The 18,205-nt window shown below is 41.3% G+C and overlaps 1 protein-coding gene across 6 annotated transcripts in view; it reads right to left on the reverse strand.

Moving 5' to 3' along the window:
* Nucleotides 1-17,889, reverse strand: part of LOC147012567 (potassium channel subfamily T member 1-like) — a 116,502-nt gene extending 98,613 nt beyond the window's left edge. For 3 of the 6 annotated variants that reach the window (XR_015050992.1, XR_015050991.1, XM_085853552.1), the window contains exon 1: nucleotides 17,602-17,889. Coding sequence is in view for 2 of the 6 variants with exons in the window: in XM_085853552.1 (XP_085709678.1) it covers nucleotides 17,602-17,696 (95 nt within the window). In the remaining 4 variants the exon portion in view is untranslated. The remainder of the gene's footprint in view (nucleotides 1-17,601) is intronic. The other 3 variants (XR_015050989.1, XR_015050990.1, XM_085853549.1) reach the window with 2 other exon arrangements.
* Nucleotides 17,890-18,205: the final 316 nt, after the last annotated feature.

Here is an 18,205-nt window from a genome sequence, read left to right on the forward strand (position 1 = left end):
CGGGTTGGTGGATAGTACAGATATCATGGTATGTTCTAAAAACCATCACACCCCTAAGAGATGGAGGTTGGGGGGGAGGGAGCAAGACATAAGTGGCACGTATCTGTAACCTCAGATGTGATGCAAAGCCACAACTAGGAGCTGCATAAGTGAGAGATTCGAACAACGGACAGGAATGCATGATACGCAAGACATTGTCGGAATTAGCCATCATGTGCGTAAACCCATCAGTCGAACCATGAAAATGTCTAATAATGGACACAATCAAAACATATCGACAGGAATGATGCAATGGATGTTGGATAATGAAAACCCTTGGATTTGGTAGTCGGGTGTAAGCCAACCGGCACGGACAGTCATTGAGATTTCCACCTTGATTCGTCTTGTGCACACCAAGGATGGAAGGAGACTAAAGGAAATAACGTCACGTGATCCGATGAATTTCACTTTGGAGGATTTTTACTCTTGATGGGATTTGTGCATCGTTAGAACTTTGTGAATCAGTGGATGTTTTAACGAACGATTGTTCAATCACCATCAGCAAGAGACAGCACTTTATACATTAGAGGCGATGCCAGATTGGCAAAGGATCAAAGGGGAACTTGGAGATAAAGAGATTCATTACACAAGAGTGGATACTTCGTTTCACAATGGAAATGAGAAGGTGAAAGGGTTGGTGGTCAGTAAGAGGAGGAAGTCAGGTGCAGCTGACTTATCAAACACGAGCCCTTCATCAGTTACCTTTAATTATAACATGAGTTACCTTTAATAATAACATCAGTTACCTTTAATAATAATATACTTACCTTTAATAATAACATGAGTTACCTTTAATAATACCATGAGCTACCTTTAATAATATCAGTTACCTTTAATAATAATATAGTTACCTTTAATAATAACACGAGTTACCTTTAATTATAACACGAGTTGCCTTTAATAATAACATGAGTTACTTTTAATTTTAACACGAGTTACCTTTAATTATAACACGAGTTGCCTTTAATAATACGATGAGCTACCTTTAATAATAACATCAATTAACTTTAATAATAACACGAGTTGCCTTTAATAATAACACGAGTTACCTTTAATTATAAAATGAGTTACCTTTAATAATAACATCAGTTACCTTTAATAATAATGAGTTACCTTTAATAATAACACGAGTTACCTTTAATTATAACATGAGTTACCTTTAATAATATCAGTTACCATTAATAATAACATAGTTACCTTTAATAATAACACGAGTTGCCATTAATAATAACAAAAGTTACCTTTAATTATAACACGAGTTGCCTTTAATAATAACACGAGTTGCCGTTAATTATAACATGAGTTACCTTTAATAAAAACAGGAGTTACCTTTAATAATAATGAGTTACCTTTAATAATAACATGTTACTTTTAATTATAACACGAGTTACCTTTAATAATGCCCTCTATTACCACTACACTGACTGTTACTCATTTCACCAACCTCAGAAGGATGACAGGCTTAGTTAACCCCACCTGGTGTTAAGTCAATGGCCAACAAGAGCTTGAACTCAGGACCCCAAGATCTTAACCAACTCCCTTATCTATTAATCCAACACCCAGCTTTGCCTAGGTTATTATGCCCATTTCTTGTTTTTTTTGTCTGTCCTCTATCCTTCTTAAATGCTGAACATCAAACAAGGAAGCAGCACGTACCATTTAAAAAAGTCTTTATAATGATTCTGACGGGCTTCGATCGCGCGCCTCCCAGACTCAGAGCGAAGCCTCCAACCATTACACCAGTGAGGCTGATTAACTAGAAGGTTCTGGAAAAGGATTCACAAAGACCGAAACGACCACAAGTAGGCGGAATGGATTGAATGCTTGAAAAGAAAAAGTAAAACAACGGATAGAGGATATAATTAAAGAAGAAAATAAAAATCAGAAAACAAGTGACAAGAAAAAAATGCTAAATTTCAAAATCTCTGACACAGATGAAAAACCTGATTCTTGGTGAAAGCAATGAGATGTTCTCCACCAGAGGGCTGTGTTCTGTTATTACATTGGTGATGTAAATGGTCACATGATCTTGGACACGAAGGGCGTTTGTGAAGTGGGTGGAGAGAGAGAGAGAGAGAGAGAGAGAGAGAGAGAGAGAGAGAGAGAGAGAGAGAGAGAGAGAGAGAGAGAGAGAGAGAGAGAGAGAGAGAGAGAGAGAGAGAGAGAGAGAGAGAGAGAGAGAGAGAGAGAGAGAGAGAGAGAGAGAGAGAGAGAGAGAGAGAGAGAGAGAGAGAGAGAGAGAGAGAGAGAGAGAGAGAGAGAGAGAGAGAGAGAGAGAGAGACAGAGAGAGAGAGAGAGAGAGAGAGAGAGAGAGAGAGAGAGAGAGAGAGAGAGAGACAGAGAGAGAGAGAGAGATAGAGATAGAGATAGAGATAGAGATAGAGATAGAGATAGAGATAGAATGCTGATGATTGGACACGACAAAGCACTTGTGATGGAGGTGGAGAAAGAAGAGAGAGCTTCAATATGAAATAGGTGAAGCCTAGAAACGAACAAAACACTGTGGGTTAGAGTTTCTTCTTCTTCATGTTCATTCCAGTATCGGGTCAGGCGTGTATTAAAACAAACAAATTTATATCTCCGGTTTGTTATCCTACTTGTCTTTATTTATTTCTGATCTGCAAATGTTATCAGTAAACGAAAAGATTTTCCCTTAATTTTGCTGAATAGACCCAAACATGGTGCGTTAGAGAGTTTCCTCTTCTTCATTTTGGTTCCGGTATCGGCTCGAGCGTGCATTAAACACAAACTAATTTTTATCTCCCGGGCATTCATTGGGACTGGTAAGGGAACATGTATTGCAAAGCAATTCTCACTCTTGTTCTGTTTGTTTCTCACCATCTTAAACTGCATTTGTGATTTCCTGGCATGAAGGTGATGAATCGAGTTTATTCCACTTAACTCAAAAAGGGTGTGTGTGTGTGTGTGTGTGTGTGTGTGTGTGTGTGTGTGTGTGTGTGTGTGTGTGTGTGTGTGTGTGTGTGTGTGTGTGTGTGTGTGTGTGTGTGTGTGTGTGTGTGTGTGTGTGTGTGTGTGTGTGTGTGTGTGTGTGTGTGTCGAGCTCAGAGGTTCAACACTTGCATTTGAGATGTGCGGTTTGAGTTTGATTCCTGACACGATTATAAACTGCCAGATTGGTGCAACAAAGAATAGGTAAACATTGACATTGACAAAGAGTAGGTAAACGTCACCAGCACCCTTGCTAGGTATCAAATTCCTGTTTTAAATGCTCTTCAAAGTCCAACCCATGAGTTGGGGCTCTTATTCCCCATTACCCACTATGGATCAATTGTTCATGGCGGAGCCTGAAACATGTCCGTGATCAGTCACAGGGACATGTGTTTTGTTAAATATATGCATTGTTGTTAAAATATATATATGTTGTTAAATATATATGTTGTTAAATATATATGTGTTGTTGTTAAATATATATGTGTTGTTAAATATATATGTGTTGTTGTTAAATATATATGTGTTGTTAAATATATATGTGTTGTTAAATATATATGTGTTGTTGTTAAATATATATGCATTGTTGCTAAATATATCTATATATCTATATATGTGTTGTTGTTAAATATATCCACATATGTATTGTTGTTAAATATATCCATCTGTTTCTCTTATCTTTGCTTTATCTCTAACATATTACATTCCATTTCAAATATAGACATATTACAACATGACATCTCAATTACTCTAGCCATAAATAATATTGTATCTCTCATTTATTCACACACAAGTTTAGAGGTACAGTGCAGTTACACAAGACATCAAGGTGTAATCATGCATTTTGTTGTGTAAACACACGTCTACAAGAGTTTGTGTTAGGTATAACCTTTGTTTTTCAGATCTAGTTGAGGCTCAAATAATTCAACAGATCTCTTTTTTTGCAGCACACTACACTACACTACAGTACAGTACAGTACCCATTACATATTTCATTACCTTGTTTGCCAACATCCTTGGTCACAATATTCAAAACACAAATATTCTCCTGCAACTGCAAGTATCTCCTTACTGTTTGCTATATCTCATCTTCCTCCTGGCCAGGCATGGAGGCCTATACTTGTAACATCGAGTATAAATGAAAAAAGAAGAGGTTACATCACCAATTCTGATACTCTTGAATGGTCTTGCGCAAGGTTTCACGTCAACTGGCCAGAATCTTCACGTCAACTGTCATCCTATTGCAAATTGCTATCCTGCAGCTCACATGGCTATCAGGTAATGGTGTGCACAAGTTGTTTCAAAGTGGGTGTTCCTTCAAATGGTTGGCAATGGAGGTTACAGCTGGAATGAAGCCGTTGTGAGATGAATGGAATGTTTAAGAGTTATAAATCCGGTAACCTGGTTGTGATGCCACAATAAGAGTGAGAGCATGCGTCGTCGCCCGAGTCAACTCAATTTATGTTCCTATCCATGACGTTAATGTTCTCATCGTCTCAGGATACTTTTTTTTGAAAAGAGTAGGCCATTGTGTGCTCGCGCTGTCATCAAATTTGAAATTCATGCTCCAAATTATGCAGCATGCTCCATCAACAATATATCTGCATCCCAGTAATATAGTGATGCAACCAACCAACCAAATTTGCAATCAAATAATTTTATTTGCTGCAGTGTAAGATATACAATATTGTACGAGTGTACTGTACTACTCGTTTTGTATTGGAGTGACTAATATGCATTCACTGGAGTGTTTTTCTAAAAATCATGTTCTAAATTTATCATGTGACGTGCAATGTACATCTCTTGTGAAACTCCTCTGTGAGGCTTTGAAGGCCGTTGAGTCAAGTCTGGCCTTTGGTTCAATGAAGCTTGTGGCGAGGCAGTTGTACTAAAACAACTTGTCTTTGCCTCGTGGAAAGCAAATCCAACTGAGGGCAATCTCAGTTCCTTCCATAAAGTTCGGAACAAGTGTGTATCTACCCTCAGGAGAGCCAGAAAACAACATCTTTCTCATCTCAAGTCTGAACTCTCAAACCTCTCTCCCTCCTCAAAATCCTGGTAGCATCTAATCAAATCTGTTTCTGGTGTATGTTCCCCCTCCATCCCCTCCCTTACCTCAAATGGCCGCACTGCTGATACCGCACGTGGAAAAGATGAATGCCTAAACTCGGTGTTTGCATCAAAATCTTGTGTCCAAAACTCATCGCTTTCTCTACCCACCTTACCCAGTCACACCCAACTGTCCCTGGACTCTGTATCCTTTTCTCCTGACAAGGTGGAGAGCTTGCTGCCAAACCTCGACTCAGATTCTGCAACCGGTCCAGACGGCATCAGCCCACGTGTCCTAAAAGCCTTCTCCTCTGCTCTTGTTCACCCTCTCTCTGTTCTATTCACCCTCTCATTTGCTCAAGGTCATCTGCCATCTTCTTGGAAATCAGCAAACATCACTGCCCTGAATAAAAATGTGCAAAAACAGATCCATGCAACTACAGACCAATCAGCCATCTCCCAATCATCGGCAAGGTTATGGAATCCATCATCGCTTCAGATATTAAATCCTTCCTCTTCTCCAATCGTTTGAGTTCCGATCATCAATTTGGTTTCAGACCAGGTCACTCTACCCTGGATATGCTGCTTCTGCTCTCCCAACAATGGATGGGGGTCCCCAATGCCGGACATGAAATCAGAGCCATATCCCTAGACATATTGTTACGAATTTGGAAGCTTACTGCACACAACAGCCAGGTCCTATAGATCAGTTATATCGGTAAGTACGTGTTTCTAGTTAGGGTCCCGTCCTGAGTCTAATGGGAATTAATTGTACGTGGGCTGCGGAGTTATTTTATAGTTAGGATTTTACGTCCCAACCAACGACCCCCAACGACTCTCTGCTTTCTGTATTGTCCACGCTCTTTGCTCGCCGGCGAGCAAGCGCGTGCGTGGGCGGAGTTTAACATGGGCATGGCGTCCCTCTTTTGCCAATCGGCAAGGAGTGGGTGTCTCACCCGCCCTGTCCCCCACTCAACACCATCGTCATTACACACGTGGTCGGAGGTGAGGAAGTAGGCGGAGCTACAAATGCCTCCGATCGGGACTCCACTCAGAAGGGTGGGAGTTGCCCTGCCTACCGTGGGCCTGTCCAATGGAAGACGGCCAGGGAATCGCGCGATGGGTCTGACCAATCAGGAGGCGAGTGGCCAGGAGAAGAAGCCCCTCCCTCCTAAAGAGGAGTGTGTTTGTCAGGATCAGCGTTGAGAGAGGGAGATCGTGGCATTTGCCAAGCAGCCTGTCATCGTGTGTGAGACATTTCTTGTGGGAAAGGACATTTCAATTCAGACATTTCCAACCTGGCATCCAAAGCCAGTGAGTGGTTGTTGTCAAGATTGCGTCCCATGTGTCTCGAAGCGCTTCTGTCTGGTCTGCGCTGACTGCATCGCGCGCATCCGAGGCGTCTGGTCTGGAGCATTACTACAAGAGATCGACCATCTCATCACGGGAGATCACTTCGTCTCGCCTCCTCTGGGTTCAGCTGCCCTGGTCCGTTCCCTGGCGACTGGTGCTCCGGGAAGGTGCGGACGTCAAGCCGCGTGAATGCGGCCAGGTAGCCAGCACGTTCTCTTCCCTCAGCTCGTCTTCCCTCCGAACTGAAGGGGCAATAAAGTCCATCTTTCTGGGTATTTGTGTGTGCATGTGTGTGTCCGTGGGCCCCGTCTGATAAGTAGACATTGTTTAAGTATCTTGCCCTTGTACATTATTTGCCTTGCTATATTCGGATAACTCTTCCCTTACGTGCTCCTCTCGTCCCCTGACTATTGTTAATAAATTCCCCTCTTGTTGAATGTACCAGCTCGTTCTTTATCATTTCTGCCATTGGTTTGCCATGGTGCATATTGGGGATTAGGAAGGCCGTTGCCGTAGTTGTACATTTGGACCGACAGGCCCCGGTAACCATCCGCTCGGCTTACGCACAGTTCGAGCACGATAACGGCTCATTCCGCTAGAGGCCTGCCGAGGGTGTGGTTCCCCAGTAGTTGGACTGCATGGGTATTTAGGTATATTGAAGTTGGCAATTAACCTTACTCCACGCGGTCAAATTATTGGCGATTCATGATCCTGTAAGGGACCCGTACCTTCGGACTTATCCGAGTGTCATGACCTAAATTCCGGTGCGTTCGGTGGAGCCGACTCTACTGCTCCTCCTAGTGGTCGCGCTCGCCACCGAGACCCGGCCCTACAACAATATCACGTGCTTTTGACATCGACTGGCACCCTTCCCTGCTCACCAAACTCTCTTCCGATGGTATCCAAGGCCATCTCCACTCATGGCTCGCAGACTTCCTCTCCTGTCGCAGTCAACGTGTGGCCCTAAATGGAGTTCTTTCATCCCCTCTTCCTGTCCAGGCTGGAGTTCTTCAAGGCAGCATTCCGGGCCCTGTTCTTTTTCTGGTTTTTATCAATGATCTCTCCGACTCTCTGGAAAAATCCTCTTTAGCTCTTTGCTGATGACTCCACCCTCTGCCGTATCATCTGCCATCCCTCAGACCGGCAAGCAGCAGCTTCTTCGCTCACTGCAGATCTGGGTAAAATCACAAACTGGTCCAACACGTGGACCATGCCTTTCAACACATATATATATATATATATATATATATATATATATATATATATATATATATATATATATATATATATATATATATATATATATATATATATATATATATATATATATATATATTTGGACCGACGCGCCACTACGACAAATCTCACACTCTCACAATGTCTCTCCGAAAAGACCGCTTGTAACCCCCACCCCCCTTATCTACTTTCTCAACAATCCTCTGGAAGAAGTCATTCTTTCAAGCTTCTGTGTCTCACTATCTGCTATGATATTTCCTGGGAAAACCACATCTCCAACCTGGCCTCCAAAGCCAGTCGCCAACTGGGCTGAGTCTTTGGGCCTCTCACTCTTTCACCGCAGGCAGGTCGGTGGTCTTTCTGTCTTCTACCATCTCCTCTCCACCCCCCCCCCCCCATGCTGTCTGCGATATGTCCGCCCCCCCCATATTTTCGCAGGGCGCTCAAGGTCTCCCAGCAACTCCATTCTGGTCAAACTACCAAAATCACGAATCATGCTCACCTTCACTCTTTCATTCCTCTTTTTTTCCCATATCTGGAACAAACTCCCACACCCTCTTCAATCCCATTATTCCTTCCAGGTCTTCAAAACAGCTGTTCACCACAACGTCTTATCTTCCCCCATCGAAAACCTCAATCTTTTCTACCCCCGTTAATCCACCCCAAATCCACCTACTTCAAATTCCCTGCCTTCCTTTCTGAAAGTTCCCTGTCGTGTAAGGACCTTGAAGTCCCTGTAGTGTCCATCTTGTTTTCCCCGTGTACCCCGCCCCATCCCTCTCCCTTCCACAGATCTCCTAATGTCTCTGTTCCCCTCTGTTTTGCCCTTCCCTCTCCCACCCCTCTTGTCCCTGCCCCCCTCCCCCCTCGTTGTGCGTTGTGTGTGTTAGCTCTCATAACAGCCTCAACAATGTATGCAAAAAAAATTCAAAAAACCCCATCACAGGCTATCTTGGACTCCTCCAAGGTAAAGGAGCTTGATTTGATATCTTCAACTGACGATACAAGCTGTCATGGTGTTTTGTAGGCAGTACATTCTACCCCTCTATGAGTACACCATATTACCTCTTATTATTATTTTTTATATTAAATATAAGGAAATACAAGGAACTTCAATGCAGGAGGCCATTAGGACTATCAAGCCTACACAATCTTGGCAACATCCTTATACTTCCCTATCCCCACTACTTCCAAATACATATCAAACTCCATTTTAAAATTATCCACTGACTCCACTGCCACTACACTTTCAGAGAGACCAAAGATTTCATTTCAAGCCTTTTACACTGAACAAATGACAAAGAGTGATGACTGATAAGGGAATGGAATTGCATGGCCATACAAGGTGTAATCGATTAGTCAGTAGGGTAATCATATTAGTGGGGTAATCATATGTACAAGTAAGCAAACTAAGTATGATAGGTTTGCTTACTTGTACATATGATTACCCGTTACAGCTGTGATGGGCTGGTGAATAGACCACAAGCTGTCAATATGAATATGATGTTGGTGAAATGTATAATCCCAACACCCATAAACAGGCACTGCCCTTCAAGAAAATAGAGTCCACAAAGAGTGATGCTGTTTCATATTCAAATGTAACAACTGCATTTCAGCAGCAATCATGAAGTAGAAAAGAGTTCTCTTTAAGTCACACAAATGTTTGTCCATGATCGCAGGTGATACATGCCCATATTCAGTGACCTGCAAAAGTATTCACCCCCTACTAATAATTCCACATTTCGATGAATGATGTTGAAACAATTTTTCTAAATGAACTTTTTTTAATTAATAATAACTGAAGAGATTAAAATAAACACTTATAGTTAAAGGAGGTTACATGTCAGGAATACCTGTAAAAAAACATGTACAAATCAAAAGCCACTGGTTGTAAAAGTATTCAACCCCTTAGGTGAGTACTTGGTGGAAACACCTTTTGTAGTAATGACTGCTATGAGTGTCTTTGGGTAGATCTCTACCAGATTTGCACAGTGAGTGGTGAAATATTTGCTCATTCTTCATGTGAATATTTATTTAGTTCTGCCAAGTTTGATCTGGATCGTCAATGGACTGCAATCTACAAGTCTCGCCATAAATGTTCAGTTGGGTTCAAGTCACGGCTTTGACTGGGATTTTCAAGAATATTTATTTTGTTATTATTCAGTCACTCCAGTGTGGCTTTAGCTTTGTGATTGGGATCATTGTCCTGATGAAATGTGAATTTCCGACCCAGTTTCAGATTCATGGCTGATACAAGCTGATATCAGCTTGTATATGAGATTCATGGCTGATACTCAAGATAAAGTACTAATTCCATAAAGGTGAAACCTATTACATTTATTTTGTAACCTTTCAAACAAATAATTTGCTAGTGAAGTGATTTAGGGTTAATTAGAGAAAGGGTTTGAATACTTATGTAACTGAGAATAATCTGATTTTCTGTGCAATTTATCTTATTCACATTTTATCTGCATTTTTTTTTAACCTTTATCACTTTGGAGTAGTTTGCGAAGACTCTATATATTAAGTTTGATTTGAAAGGATAATGAAACGAGAAGAGCACTCAGTAGAGCACAGACTTCCGCCACACGATGCCTGATCCAGTAAAACATATCGGGCCCAATGCATTTTTGATATGTCATGCCACATTACGTTTTTGGCCCGATCTCTGAATGGTAATGAATCACTTAAAGAATTAAAAAATTATTGTATCCGGATCTGGATTTTCATGAAAATCAAATCAATTCGTTGTTGTCACACACCCAACTCATCTACCAAGATTTGTCCAAATCTGTCCACAACGTTTTGAGATATTGTGTTATGTATCTTCCAATGGTGAAGAATTACTTCAAAAAAATTATTTGATCCAGATTCGGATCTTCACCAAAATCGAATCAGTTCGTCCTCATCACACACACAACCTGCCCACCAAGTTTCGTCCGAATCTGTCCTTAACTTTTTGAGATATCCTGCACAAAAACAAAAAAAAAACACAACAACAAAGATGTCGTGCGATTCTTGTGAAATACGTAAAACAAATTTTACCCGAAAAATAATTGGTGGTTGAATTCAATGACCAAATTTGCAACTCCGCATCAAATTTCAAGTCAATCGGATGAAAATTGAGGATTTTAGAAATACCATCTTAGTTGTTGGCCTTGGGCCGATGTTGACCATTTGGTCTATGCTGACCTCAAACATAATTCACTAGTTCAATTCAGTGACCTGATTTGCAAATCCTCTTCTAATTTCAAGTCAATCGGATGAAAATTGAGGAGTTTAGAGATTCCACCGAAGTTGTTGAGTGTTGACCTTGGGCCTATGTTGACCTTTTGAGCTCAAACACAATCAGCTTCTTCCTGATGACAAACTCAGCCATGTGGTGAAGTTTCATGAAGATCGGTTTAAAATTGTGATCCGTAGGTGATAAACACACAAACAAACAGACAAACAGAATAACAAAATTGTCTGACCTATATACTATATACTATATATTGAAAAATCTATATACTATATGTTGAAAAATCTTCGATTTTGCAAGTAACAAACGGAGTAAAAACTGAGTACTCCCTTCCTTCGGCGCCCGACAATGACGTCATGCATCGCCAAGATGATATGGAATTGAGAAGTAGCGTACAACAGAAATTGCATAATCCATCAATGAATTGGGAAACCAACTATTTTTGAGATCAAAAGGTCAAAGGTCACATCAAGGGCAAACTTCTAAAATCATCAACTTTCATCTGAAAAAATCGTCAATTTTCATCTGATTAACCTGAAAATGAAGCCGCCATTGCATCGTATATCACTGAATTTTTAAACCCACTATTTTTGAGGTCAGAAGGGCAAAGGTCAACTCAAGGTTAAACTTCTAAAATCATCAATTTTCATCTGAAAAATCGTCAATTTTCATCTGATTAAACTGAAAATGAAGCCGCCATTGCATCGTGTATCACTGAATTTTTAAACCCACTATTTTTGAGGTCAGAAGGCCAAAGGTCAACTCAAGGTTAAACTTCTAAAATCATCAATTTTCATCTGATTAACCTGAAAATGAAGCCGCCATTGCATCGTGTATCACTGAATTTTTAAACCCACTATTTTTGAGGTCAGAAGGGCAAAGGTCAACTCAAGGTTAAACTTCTAAAATCATCAATCTCAATCTGAAAAACAATCAATTTTCATTAAATGTACCTGAGCTTTGATTAAGATTGTCAATTTTAACCTTAATGAAATGGACAATTTGATGTATCCATGGAAACCTTTGGAGAGGCGGGTGGATTTTGCAAGTATCGTGCTCTGCACGACGTCTTGTTCTTGTTTGTTTGTTTTTTTGTTTGTTTGTCCGGGTGATATCTCAGCCATCCTTTGACCTCGGAAGCTGAAATTTGGGGACAAAAGTAAAGAACTGCTTTGGCAAAACGATATTTTTTATTTTTTAATTAATCAATTAATTACTTCATTATTATCAATTTATTAATTACTTATATATTTTATTTCTCAGCCTGGCAATATCTCAGGCATATTTTGAGCGAGGAAACTGATATTTGGACATGACAGTGACCAAGTGATTTGGCTATAAAGGGTATTTTTGATTTATTGATGAATCAATTAATCATTTAATTATTCATTTTTCAATGAATTATTTTTCAAAAAGTTACAGAATTGGATGAAACAGTGGTGGTTTAGGTGTACTATTTGGCAATTGATTGAGAAATTAATTATTTTACGATTATCATTTATATCATTATGTAATTAATCAACTAATCAATCAATTCTTGTGCACCATTCCCTCCCAATTCAGACACTATGTGCTGCAAGGCGGCATCGCTGGGCGCTAAAGATGCCCCAGTGATGTCGCGTGCTGGAGGATTTATTTATTTGGCATGAGGATGGTGTACTTCGAATGTACCACGACATGTTATTATTAGTAGTATTATTATTATGAATAATATTATTCATTTCATTTTAGCAAGGGGATTGGCAGGATAGCTGAGAGGTAGCATACTCATATTTCAGCAATCCAGTCTGAGTTTGATTCTCAAACCAACTCGAAGTTGTCACCCTGATATTTTACAGGCTGGGTGTTGTTGCATCAATCCATGTGCTCTGAGTGACCAACTTGAATTGTAAAACAGATTCCAGTTTCTAGAATCTAGAGGATACTCGAGTTGAGAATACATGGGAAACCTTTAGAAACGTAGTACACGAGGCTGCCGTTGTAACTAGATATAAAGGGGAAAAAAACCGATGGATAACGAGACATGGAACATCATTGATAAAATGAAAAGTAGGACAGCAAAATGGAGAACAAGCATCAACTGAGGAAAAGAGGAACATTTTAAAATGAAGAATATTCCAACCTGAACAGGCAGGTAAAGAAGAGTTGTTAAAGAGATAAACACATGTTGGTTGATTAAAAAAACAAAAACACAGGAGGCAGAAGCAGCGGCATCGAAGGATGATTCAAGAACGGTTTATCGTATTGTCAAAGACCTTTCTGGGAAACAGTCTTGTCTTAACACTGCTGTCAAATCAAAAGGATGTCAAACCTTACAAACTGTTTAAGAACATTTTAAAGAGGTTCTAGATCAATCTGAACGTGCACAAGAAATGGACTCGATTAACGAGCCGACTTGTATCGACCTTGATAATGTACTCAGGTGAAACCACCGTAGCAGGAGTTGAGGAGGTTGTGAGGCTCCTGAAATCAAACATCTCACCTGGAATAGAATAGAATATACAAAATAATAATAATAATATTATAACATAACAATACTGGAACCTGGAATTCCTGCAGAACTGCTAAAACATGGTGGGCCAGAATTAAACAAGCAACTGCACAACCTCACCACTAATAAGATAATGCTGTACGTTGTGAAGTTGTACCATAAGACGAGATGAACGGTATTATTATTATTATTATTATTATTATTATTATTATTATTGTTATTACGTTTTCAAAAAATGTACATTTATGCAACTGTTCCATCTGGAGAAGAATAACTCTCTTGTCCATCCCTGGTAAAGTGGTGTCAGTAATGCCATAAAATCACATGACATTGACGTCGATACAAAACTAAGGAAAGAACAGCTCAGGTTTGCAAGTGCTCCATCTTGCTGTGACCAAATATTCAGGCTCAGAAGAATGAAAGAGACTTCCCTTGCACTGCAGCAGAAACTATCCATAAATTTAATTGATTTCAATAAAGCCTTCCAAAGTGTTGAGAACCTCTCCTTGTGTAAGCTAGTGGGGCGATATGGCATCGCAGAGAAAATGATCAAAGTTATGAAAAACAAGTATCAAAATACCAAACGCTGTGTTAAAACTGAAAATGGGCTGAATGGATTTTTAGACATCTTCACAGGAGTTAGACATGGCTGTACGTGTTCTATCACCCATCCTGTTCACAGGAGTTTGACATGGCTGAATGTGTTATATCACCCATCCTGTTCACAGGAGTTAGACATGGCTGTATGTGTTATATCACCCATCCTGTTCACAGGAGTTAGACATGGCTGTATGTGTTATATCACCCATCCTGTTCACAGGAGTTAGACATGGCTGTATGTGTTATATCACCCATCCTGTTCACAGGAGTTAGACATGGCTGTATGTGTTATATCACCCATCCTGTTCACAGGAGTTAGACATGGCTGTATGTGTTATATCACCCATCCTGTTCACAGGAGTAAGACATGGCTGTATGTGTTATATCACCCATCCTGTTCACAGGAGTTAGACATGGCTGTACGTGTTCTATCACCCATCTTGTTCACAGGAGTTAGACATGGCTGTATGTGTTATATCACCCATCCTGTTCACAGGAGTTAGACATGGCTGTATGTGTTATATCACCCATCCTGTTCACAGGAGTTAGACATGGCTGTATGTGTTATATCACCCATCCTGTTCACAGGAGTTAGACATGGCTGTATGTGTTATATCACCCATCCTGTTCACAGGAGTTAGACATGGCTGTATGTGTTATATCACCCATCCTGTTCACAGGAGTTAGACATGGCTGTATGTGTTATATCACCCATCCTGTTCACAGGAGTAAGACATGGCTGTATGTGTTATATCACCCATCCTGTTCACAGGAGTTAGACATGGCTGTATGTGTTATATCACCCATCCTGTTCACAGGAGTTAGACATGGCTGTATGTGTTATATCACCCATCCTGTTCACAGGAGTTAGACATGGCTGTATGTGTTATATCACCCATCCTGTTCACAGGAGTTAGACATGGCTGTATGTGTTATATCACCCATCCTGTTCACAGGAGTTAGACATGGCTGTATGTGTTATATCACCCATCCTGTTCACAGGAGTTAGACATGGCTGTATGTGTTATATCACCCATCCTGTTCACAGGAGTTAGACATGGCTGTATGTGTTATATCACCCATCCTGTTCACAGGAGTTAGACATGGCTGTATGTATTATATCACCCATCCTGTTCACAGGAGTAAGACATGGCTGTATGTGTTATATCACCCATCCTGTTCACAGGAGTTAGACATGGCTGTACGTGTTCTATCACCCATCCTGTTCACAGGAGTTAGACATGGCTGTATGTGTTATATCACCCATCCTGTTCACAGGAGTAAGACATGGCTGTATGTGTTATATCACCCATCCTATTCACAGGAGTTAGACATGGCTGTATGTGTTCTATCACCCATCCTGTTCACAGGAGTTAGACATGGCTGTATGTGTTATATCACCCATCCTGTTCACAGGAGTTAGATGTGGCTGTATGTGTTATATCACCCATCCTGTTCCCAGGAGTTAGACATGGCTGTATGTGTTATATCACCCATCCTGTTCACAGGAGTTAGACATGGCTGTATGTGTTATATCACCCATCCTGTTCACAGGAGTTAGACATGGCTGTATGTGTTATATCACCCATCCTGTTCACAGGAGTTAGACATGGCTGTACGTGTTCTATCACCCATCCTGTTCACACGAGTTAGACATGGCTGTATGTGTTATATCACCCATCCTGTTCACAGGAGTTAGACATGGCTGTATGTGTTATATCACCCATCCTGTTCACAGGAGTTAGACATGGCTGTATGTGTTATATCACCCATCCTGTTCACAGGAATTAGACATGGCTGTACGTGTTATATCACCCATCCTGTTCACAGGAGTTAGACATGGCTGTATGTGTTATATCACCCATCCTGTTCACAGGAGTTAGACATGGCTGTATGTGTTATATCACCCATCCTGTTCACAGGAGTTAGACATGGCTGTACGTGTTATATCACCCATCCTGTTCACACGAGTTAGACATGGCTGTATGTGTTATATCACCCATCCTGTTCACAGGAGTTAGACATGGCTGTACGTGTTATATCACCCATCCTGTTCACACGAGTTAGACATGGCTGTACGTGTTATATCACCCATCCTGTTCACATGAGTTAGACATGGCTGCATGTGTTCTTCCACCCTTTCTCTTCCTAATTGTCATCAACTTCATCATGAAAACATCACTGTGTGAAGAATCATTTGGTATTTCTTGGTGTAACAGCACTCCCTTCACAGATCCACATTTCGTGGATGATGTCGCTGTATTGTTCACCTCATCCAGTAATGATGATCTAAATTCACGAGCTCTCAAGACCTAGCTAAAATTAGTAATGAGAAGACCAAGATCATTCATGTGTGTTGGGTCATGGGCAAATACTCCAAAAATAGGAATTGGAGGCATGACCCTTAGGAATGTGAAATGATTTCCAAACATGAGACAATTTGATGCAGTCGTTACGACTGTGCTTTATGCAGCACAAACCTGGCAGCTTTCGAAGGGACAGCAGGAGCTCGATGCTTTTCAACAGAGGTGCCTCGTAAAAATATTGGAGGTTCTGTACCATGATCGAGCATCAAATGAAGAAATCTACAGGAGAGCTAAATGGGTACCACTCATTTTGAGGAGGAGACTGAGATGGGTCAGACATATTTATCGAATGAGTGATGAAAAAAATTCCTCGCATGGCAACGAAGTGGGTCCCTGCAAATGTAACACGTAAAACATGACGTCCCAAGGCTTGTTGGTGTAAGACCGTGAAAAGGGACCAACATGTACTGAACATATTTGTTGAGACGATTTGGATGCTAAGATGGCTGATTGACCTGAATGGAGATGACTTCTGGTGTCATGCTCAACATTGCGTGGGAAAGACTAAGAAGTAGGAGATCATTCCTGGTGTCACCTGGTGGTTTCCCCCATAATAGTCTTTCTGAAGGGGTGGAAAGGGGATTGTTCCACATGATGAGCGAAAAAGATGAAATGATCAATGGGAACTTCTTGTTTTGTATCAACAACAAAAAATATCCACCAATGAACCGTCAGGTTTGGTCAACTGATGCACAGAGAGGTTGGAACGAAGGATATCATCGAGGTCTACTCGAATGTTTGTAGCTCTACGGTCACCTAGAAATCCTTAACCATTAAAAGAAGGATGCTTCTTTTGCCACCACACGATGAAGGTAGGTAGCACCTTCAAGTCACCTGCCATCGGAGGTGTCAGTTGAAAGGTGTCAGTGCTCAGCACCCACAAACCATAATAAACCACCTGCCCTATTGGCATGTTACCTCTGAAGGTTGTGGTTGCTTACACTTTAATTTTGTGCAAAGGACACAGTACGCATGTCACAGTTTCCCCAGGGCAGTCAACCGCTCGCTGTCACCGTGTAAAGTGACGTCACTGTGAGATCCCCTCGCGACCGAATGGGAACATGTGCTGCCAATGGTAATATCAGTATATCGAACAGCTCGTCAATGCGTTTCATCATCATGACCACAAGAAGCAAACAAATGAATAGCATTGATCAGCTGGCGATGCAATTGGCGTCGCACACCCTGGCACGCTGCATGCTCGGCTAGTTGGTACATGTAGAGATCCAGTGTAAATATGCGCATCACGGCACGGATCGCCGCACGGAGCACCCACCGCTCATCCGCTTGCCAGCCCATGTCCCCCAGGAGCACGTCGCACAGGTGTGAGCGTGCGGGGAGCGGTGGAACACCACTATCGGGTTCAGCCATCCCAAAGGCCGACAGGGACAGCAGCACCCCGCTCGACACGTTCGAACCACTGGCTCCGCAGCTCCCTTGGGGTGAAAGGGGGAGGGAGAGTGTAGTCCAGTGTTGTGGGGCGGGCGGGGACGAGGCGGAGGTTTAAGAGTAAAAGTAAGGATGAGGGTTCGAGATCAGATATGAACGCCATAAGAGAATGAGGGCCGAATGACCGGTGTTCAATAGGTGTGCATAAAGGGTTAATTGTGCTTGGGTGGTTTCTCAAAATTAACTCTCCTTGTTATGACAGTGGTTTAAGGGGCTGGTGTGTGCAAAATACGGGGGCTGAGAAAGAAGTGGAGATGAATGAGTGAAATGGAGGGTCCATGAGGAACGACCAGGCGGGTCTCCAAAGGAGGTGAATGGGGGAACTCCAGCTCAAGACCTTTTGGTGCAGATTTATAGATGTGATGCAACTTAATGTTTCGGTCGATTATCAGAAAGGTATAGATTAATAAATACTAATGATAATAATACCC

The sequence above is a fragment of the Eptatretus burgeri genome, chromosome 14, assembly GCF_056783735.1.
Source record: "Eptatretus burgeri isolate ZD-2024b chromosome 14, Ebu_testis_v1, whole genome shotgun sequence".
Taxonomy (NCBI): Eukaryota; Metazoa; Chordata; class Myxini; order Myxiniformes; family Myxinidae; genus Eptatretus; species Eptatretus burgeri.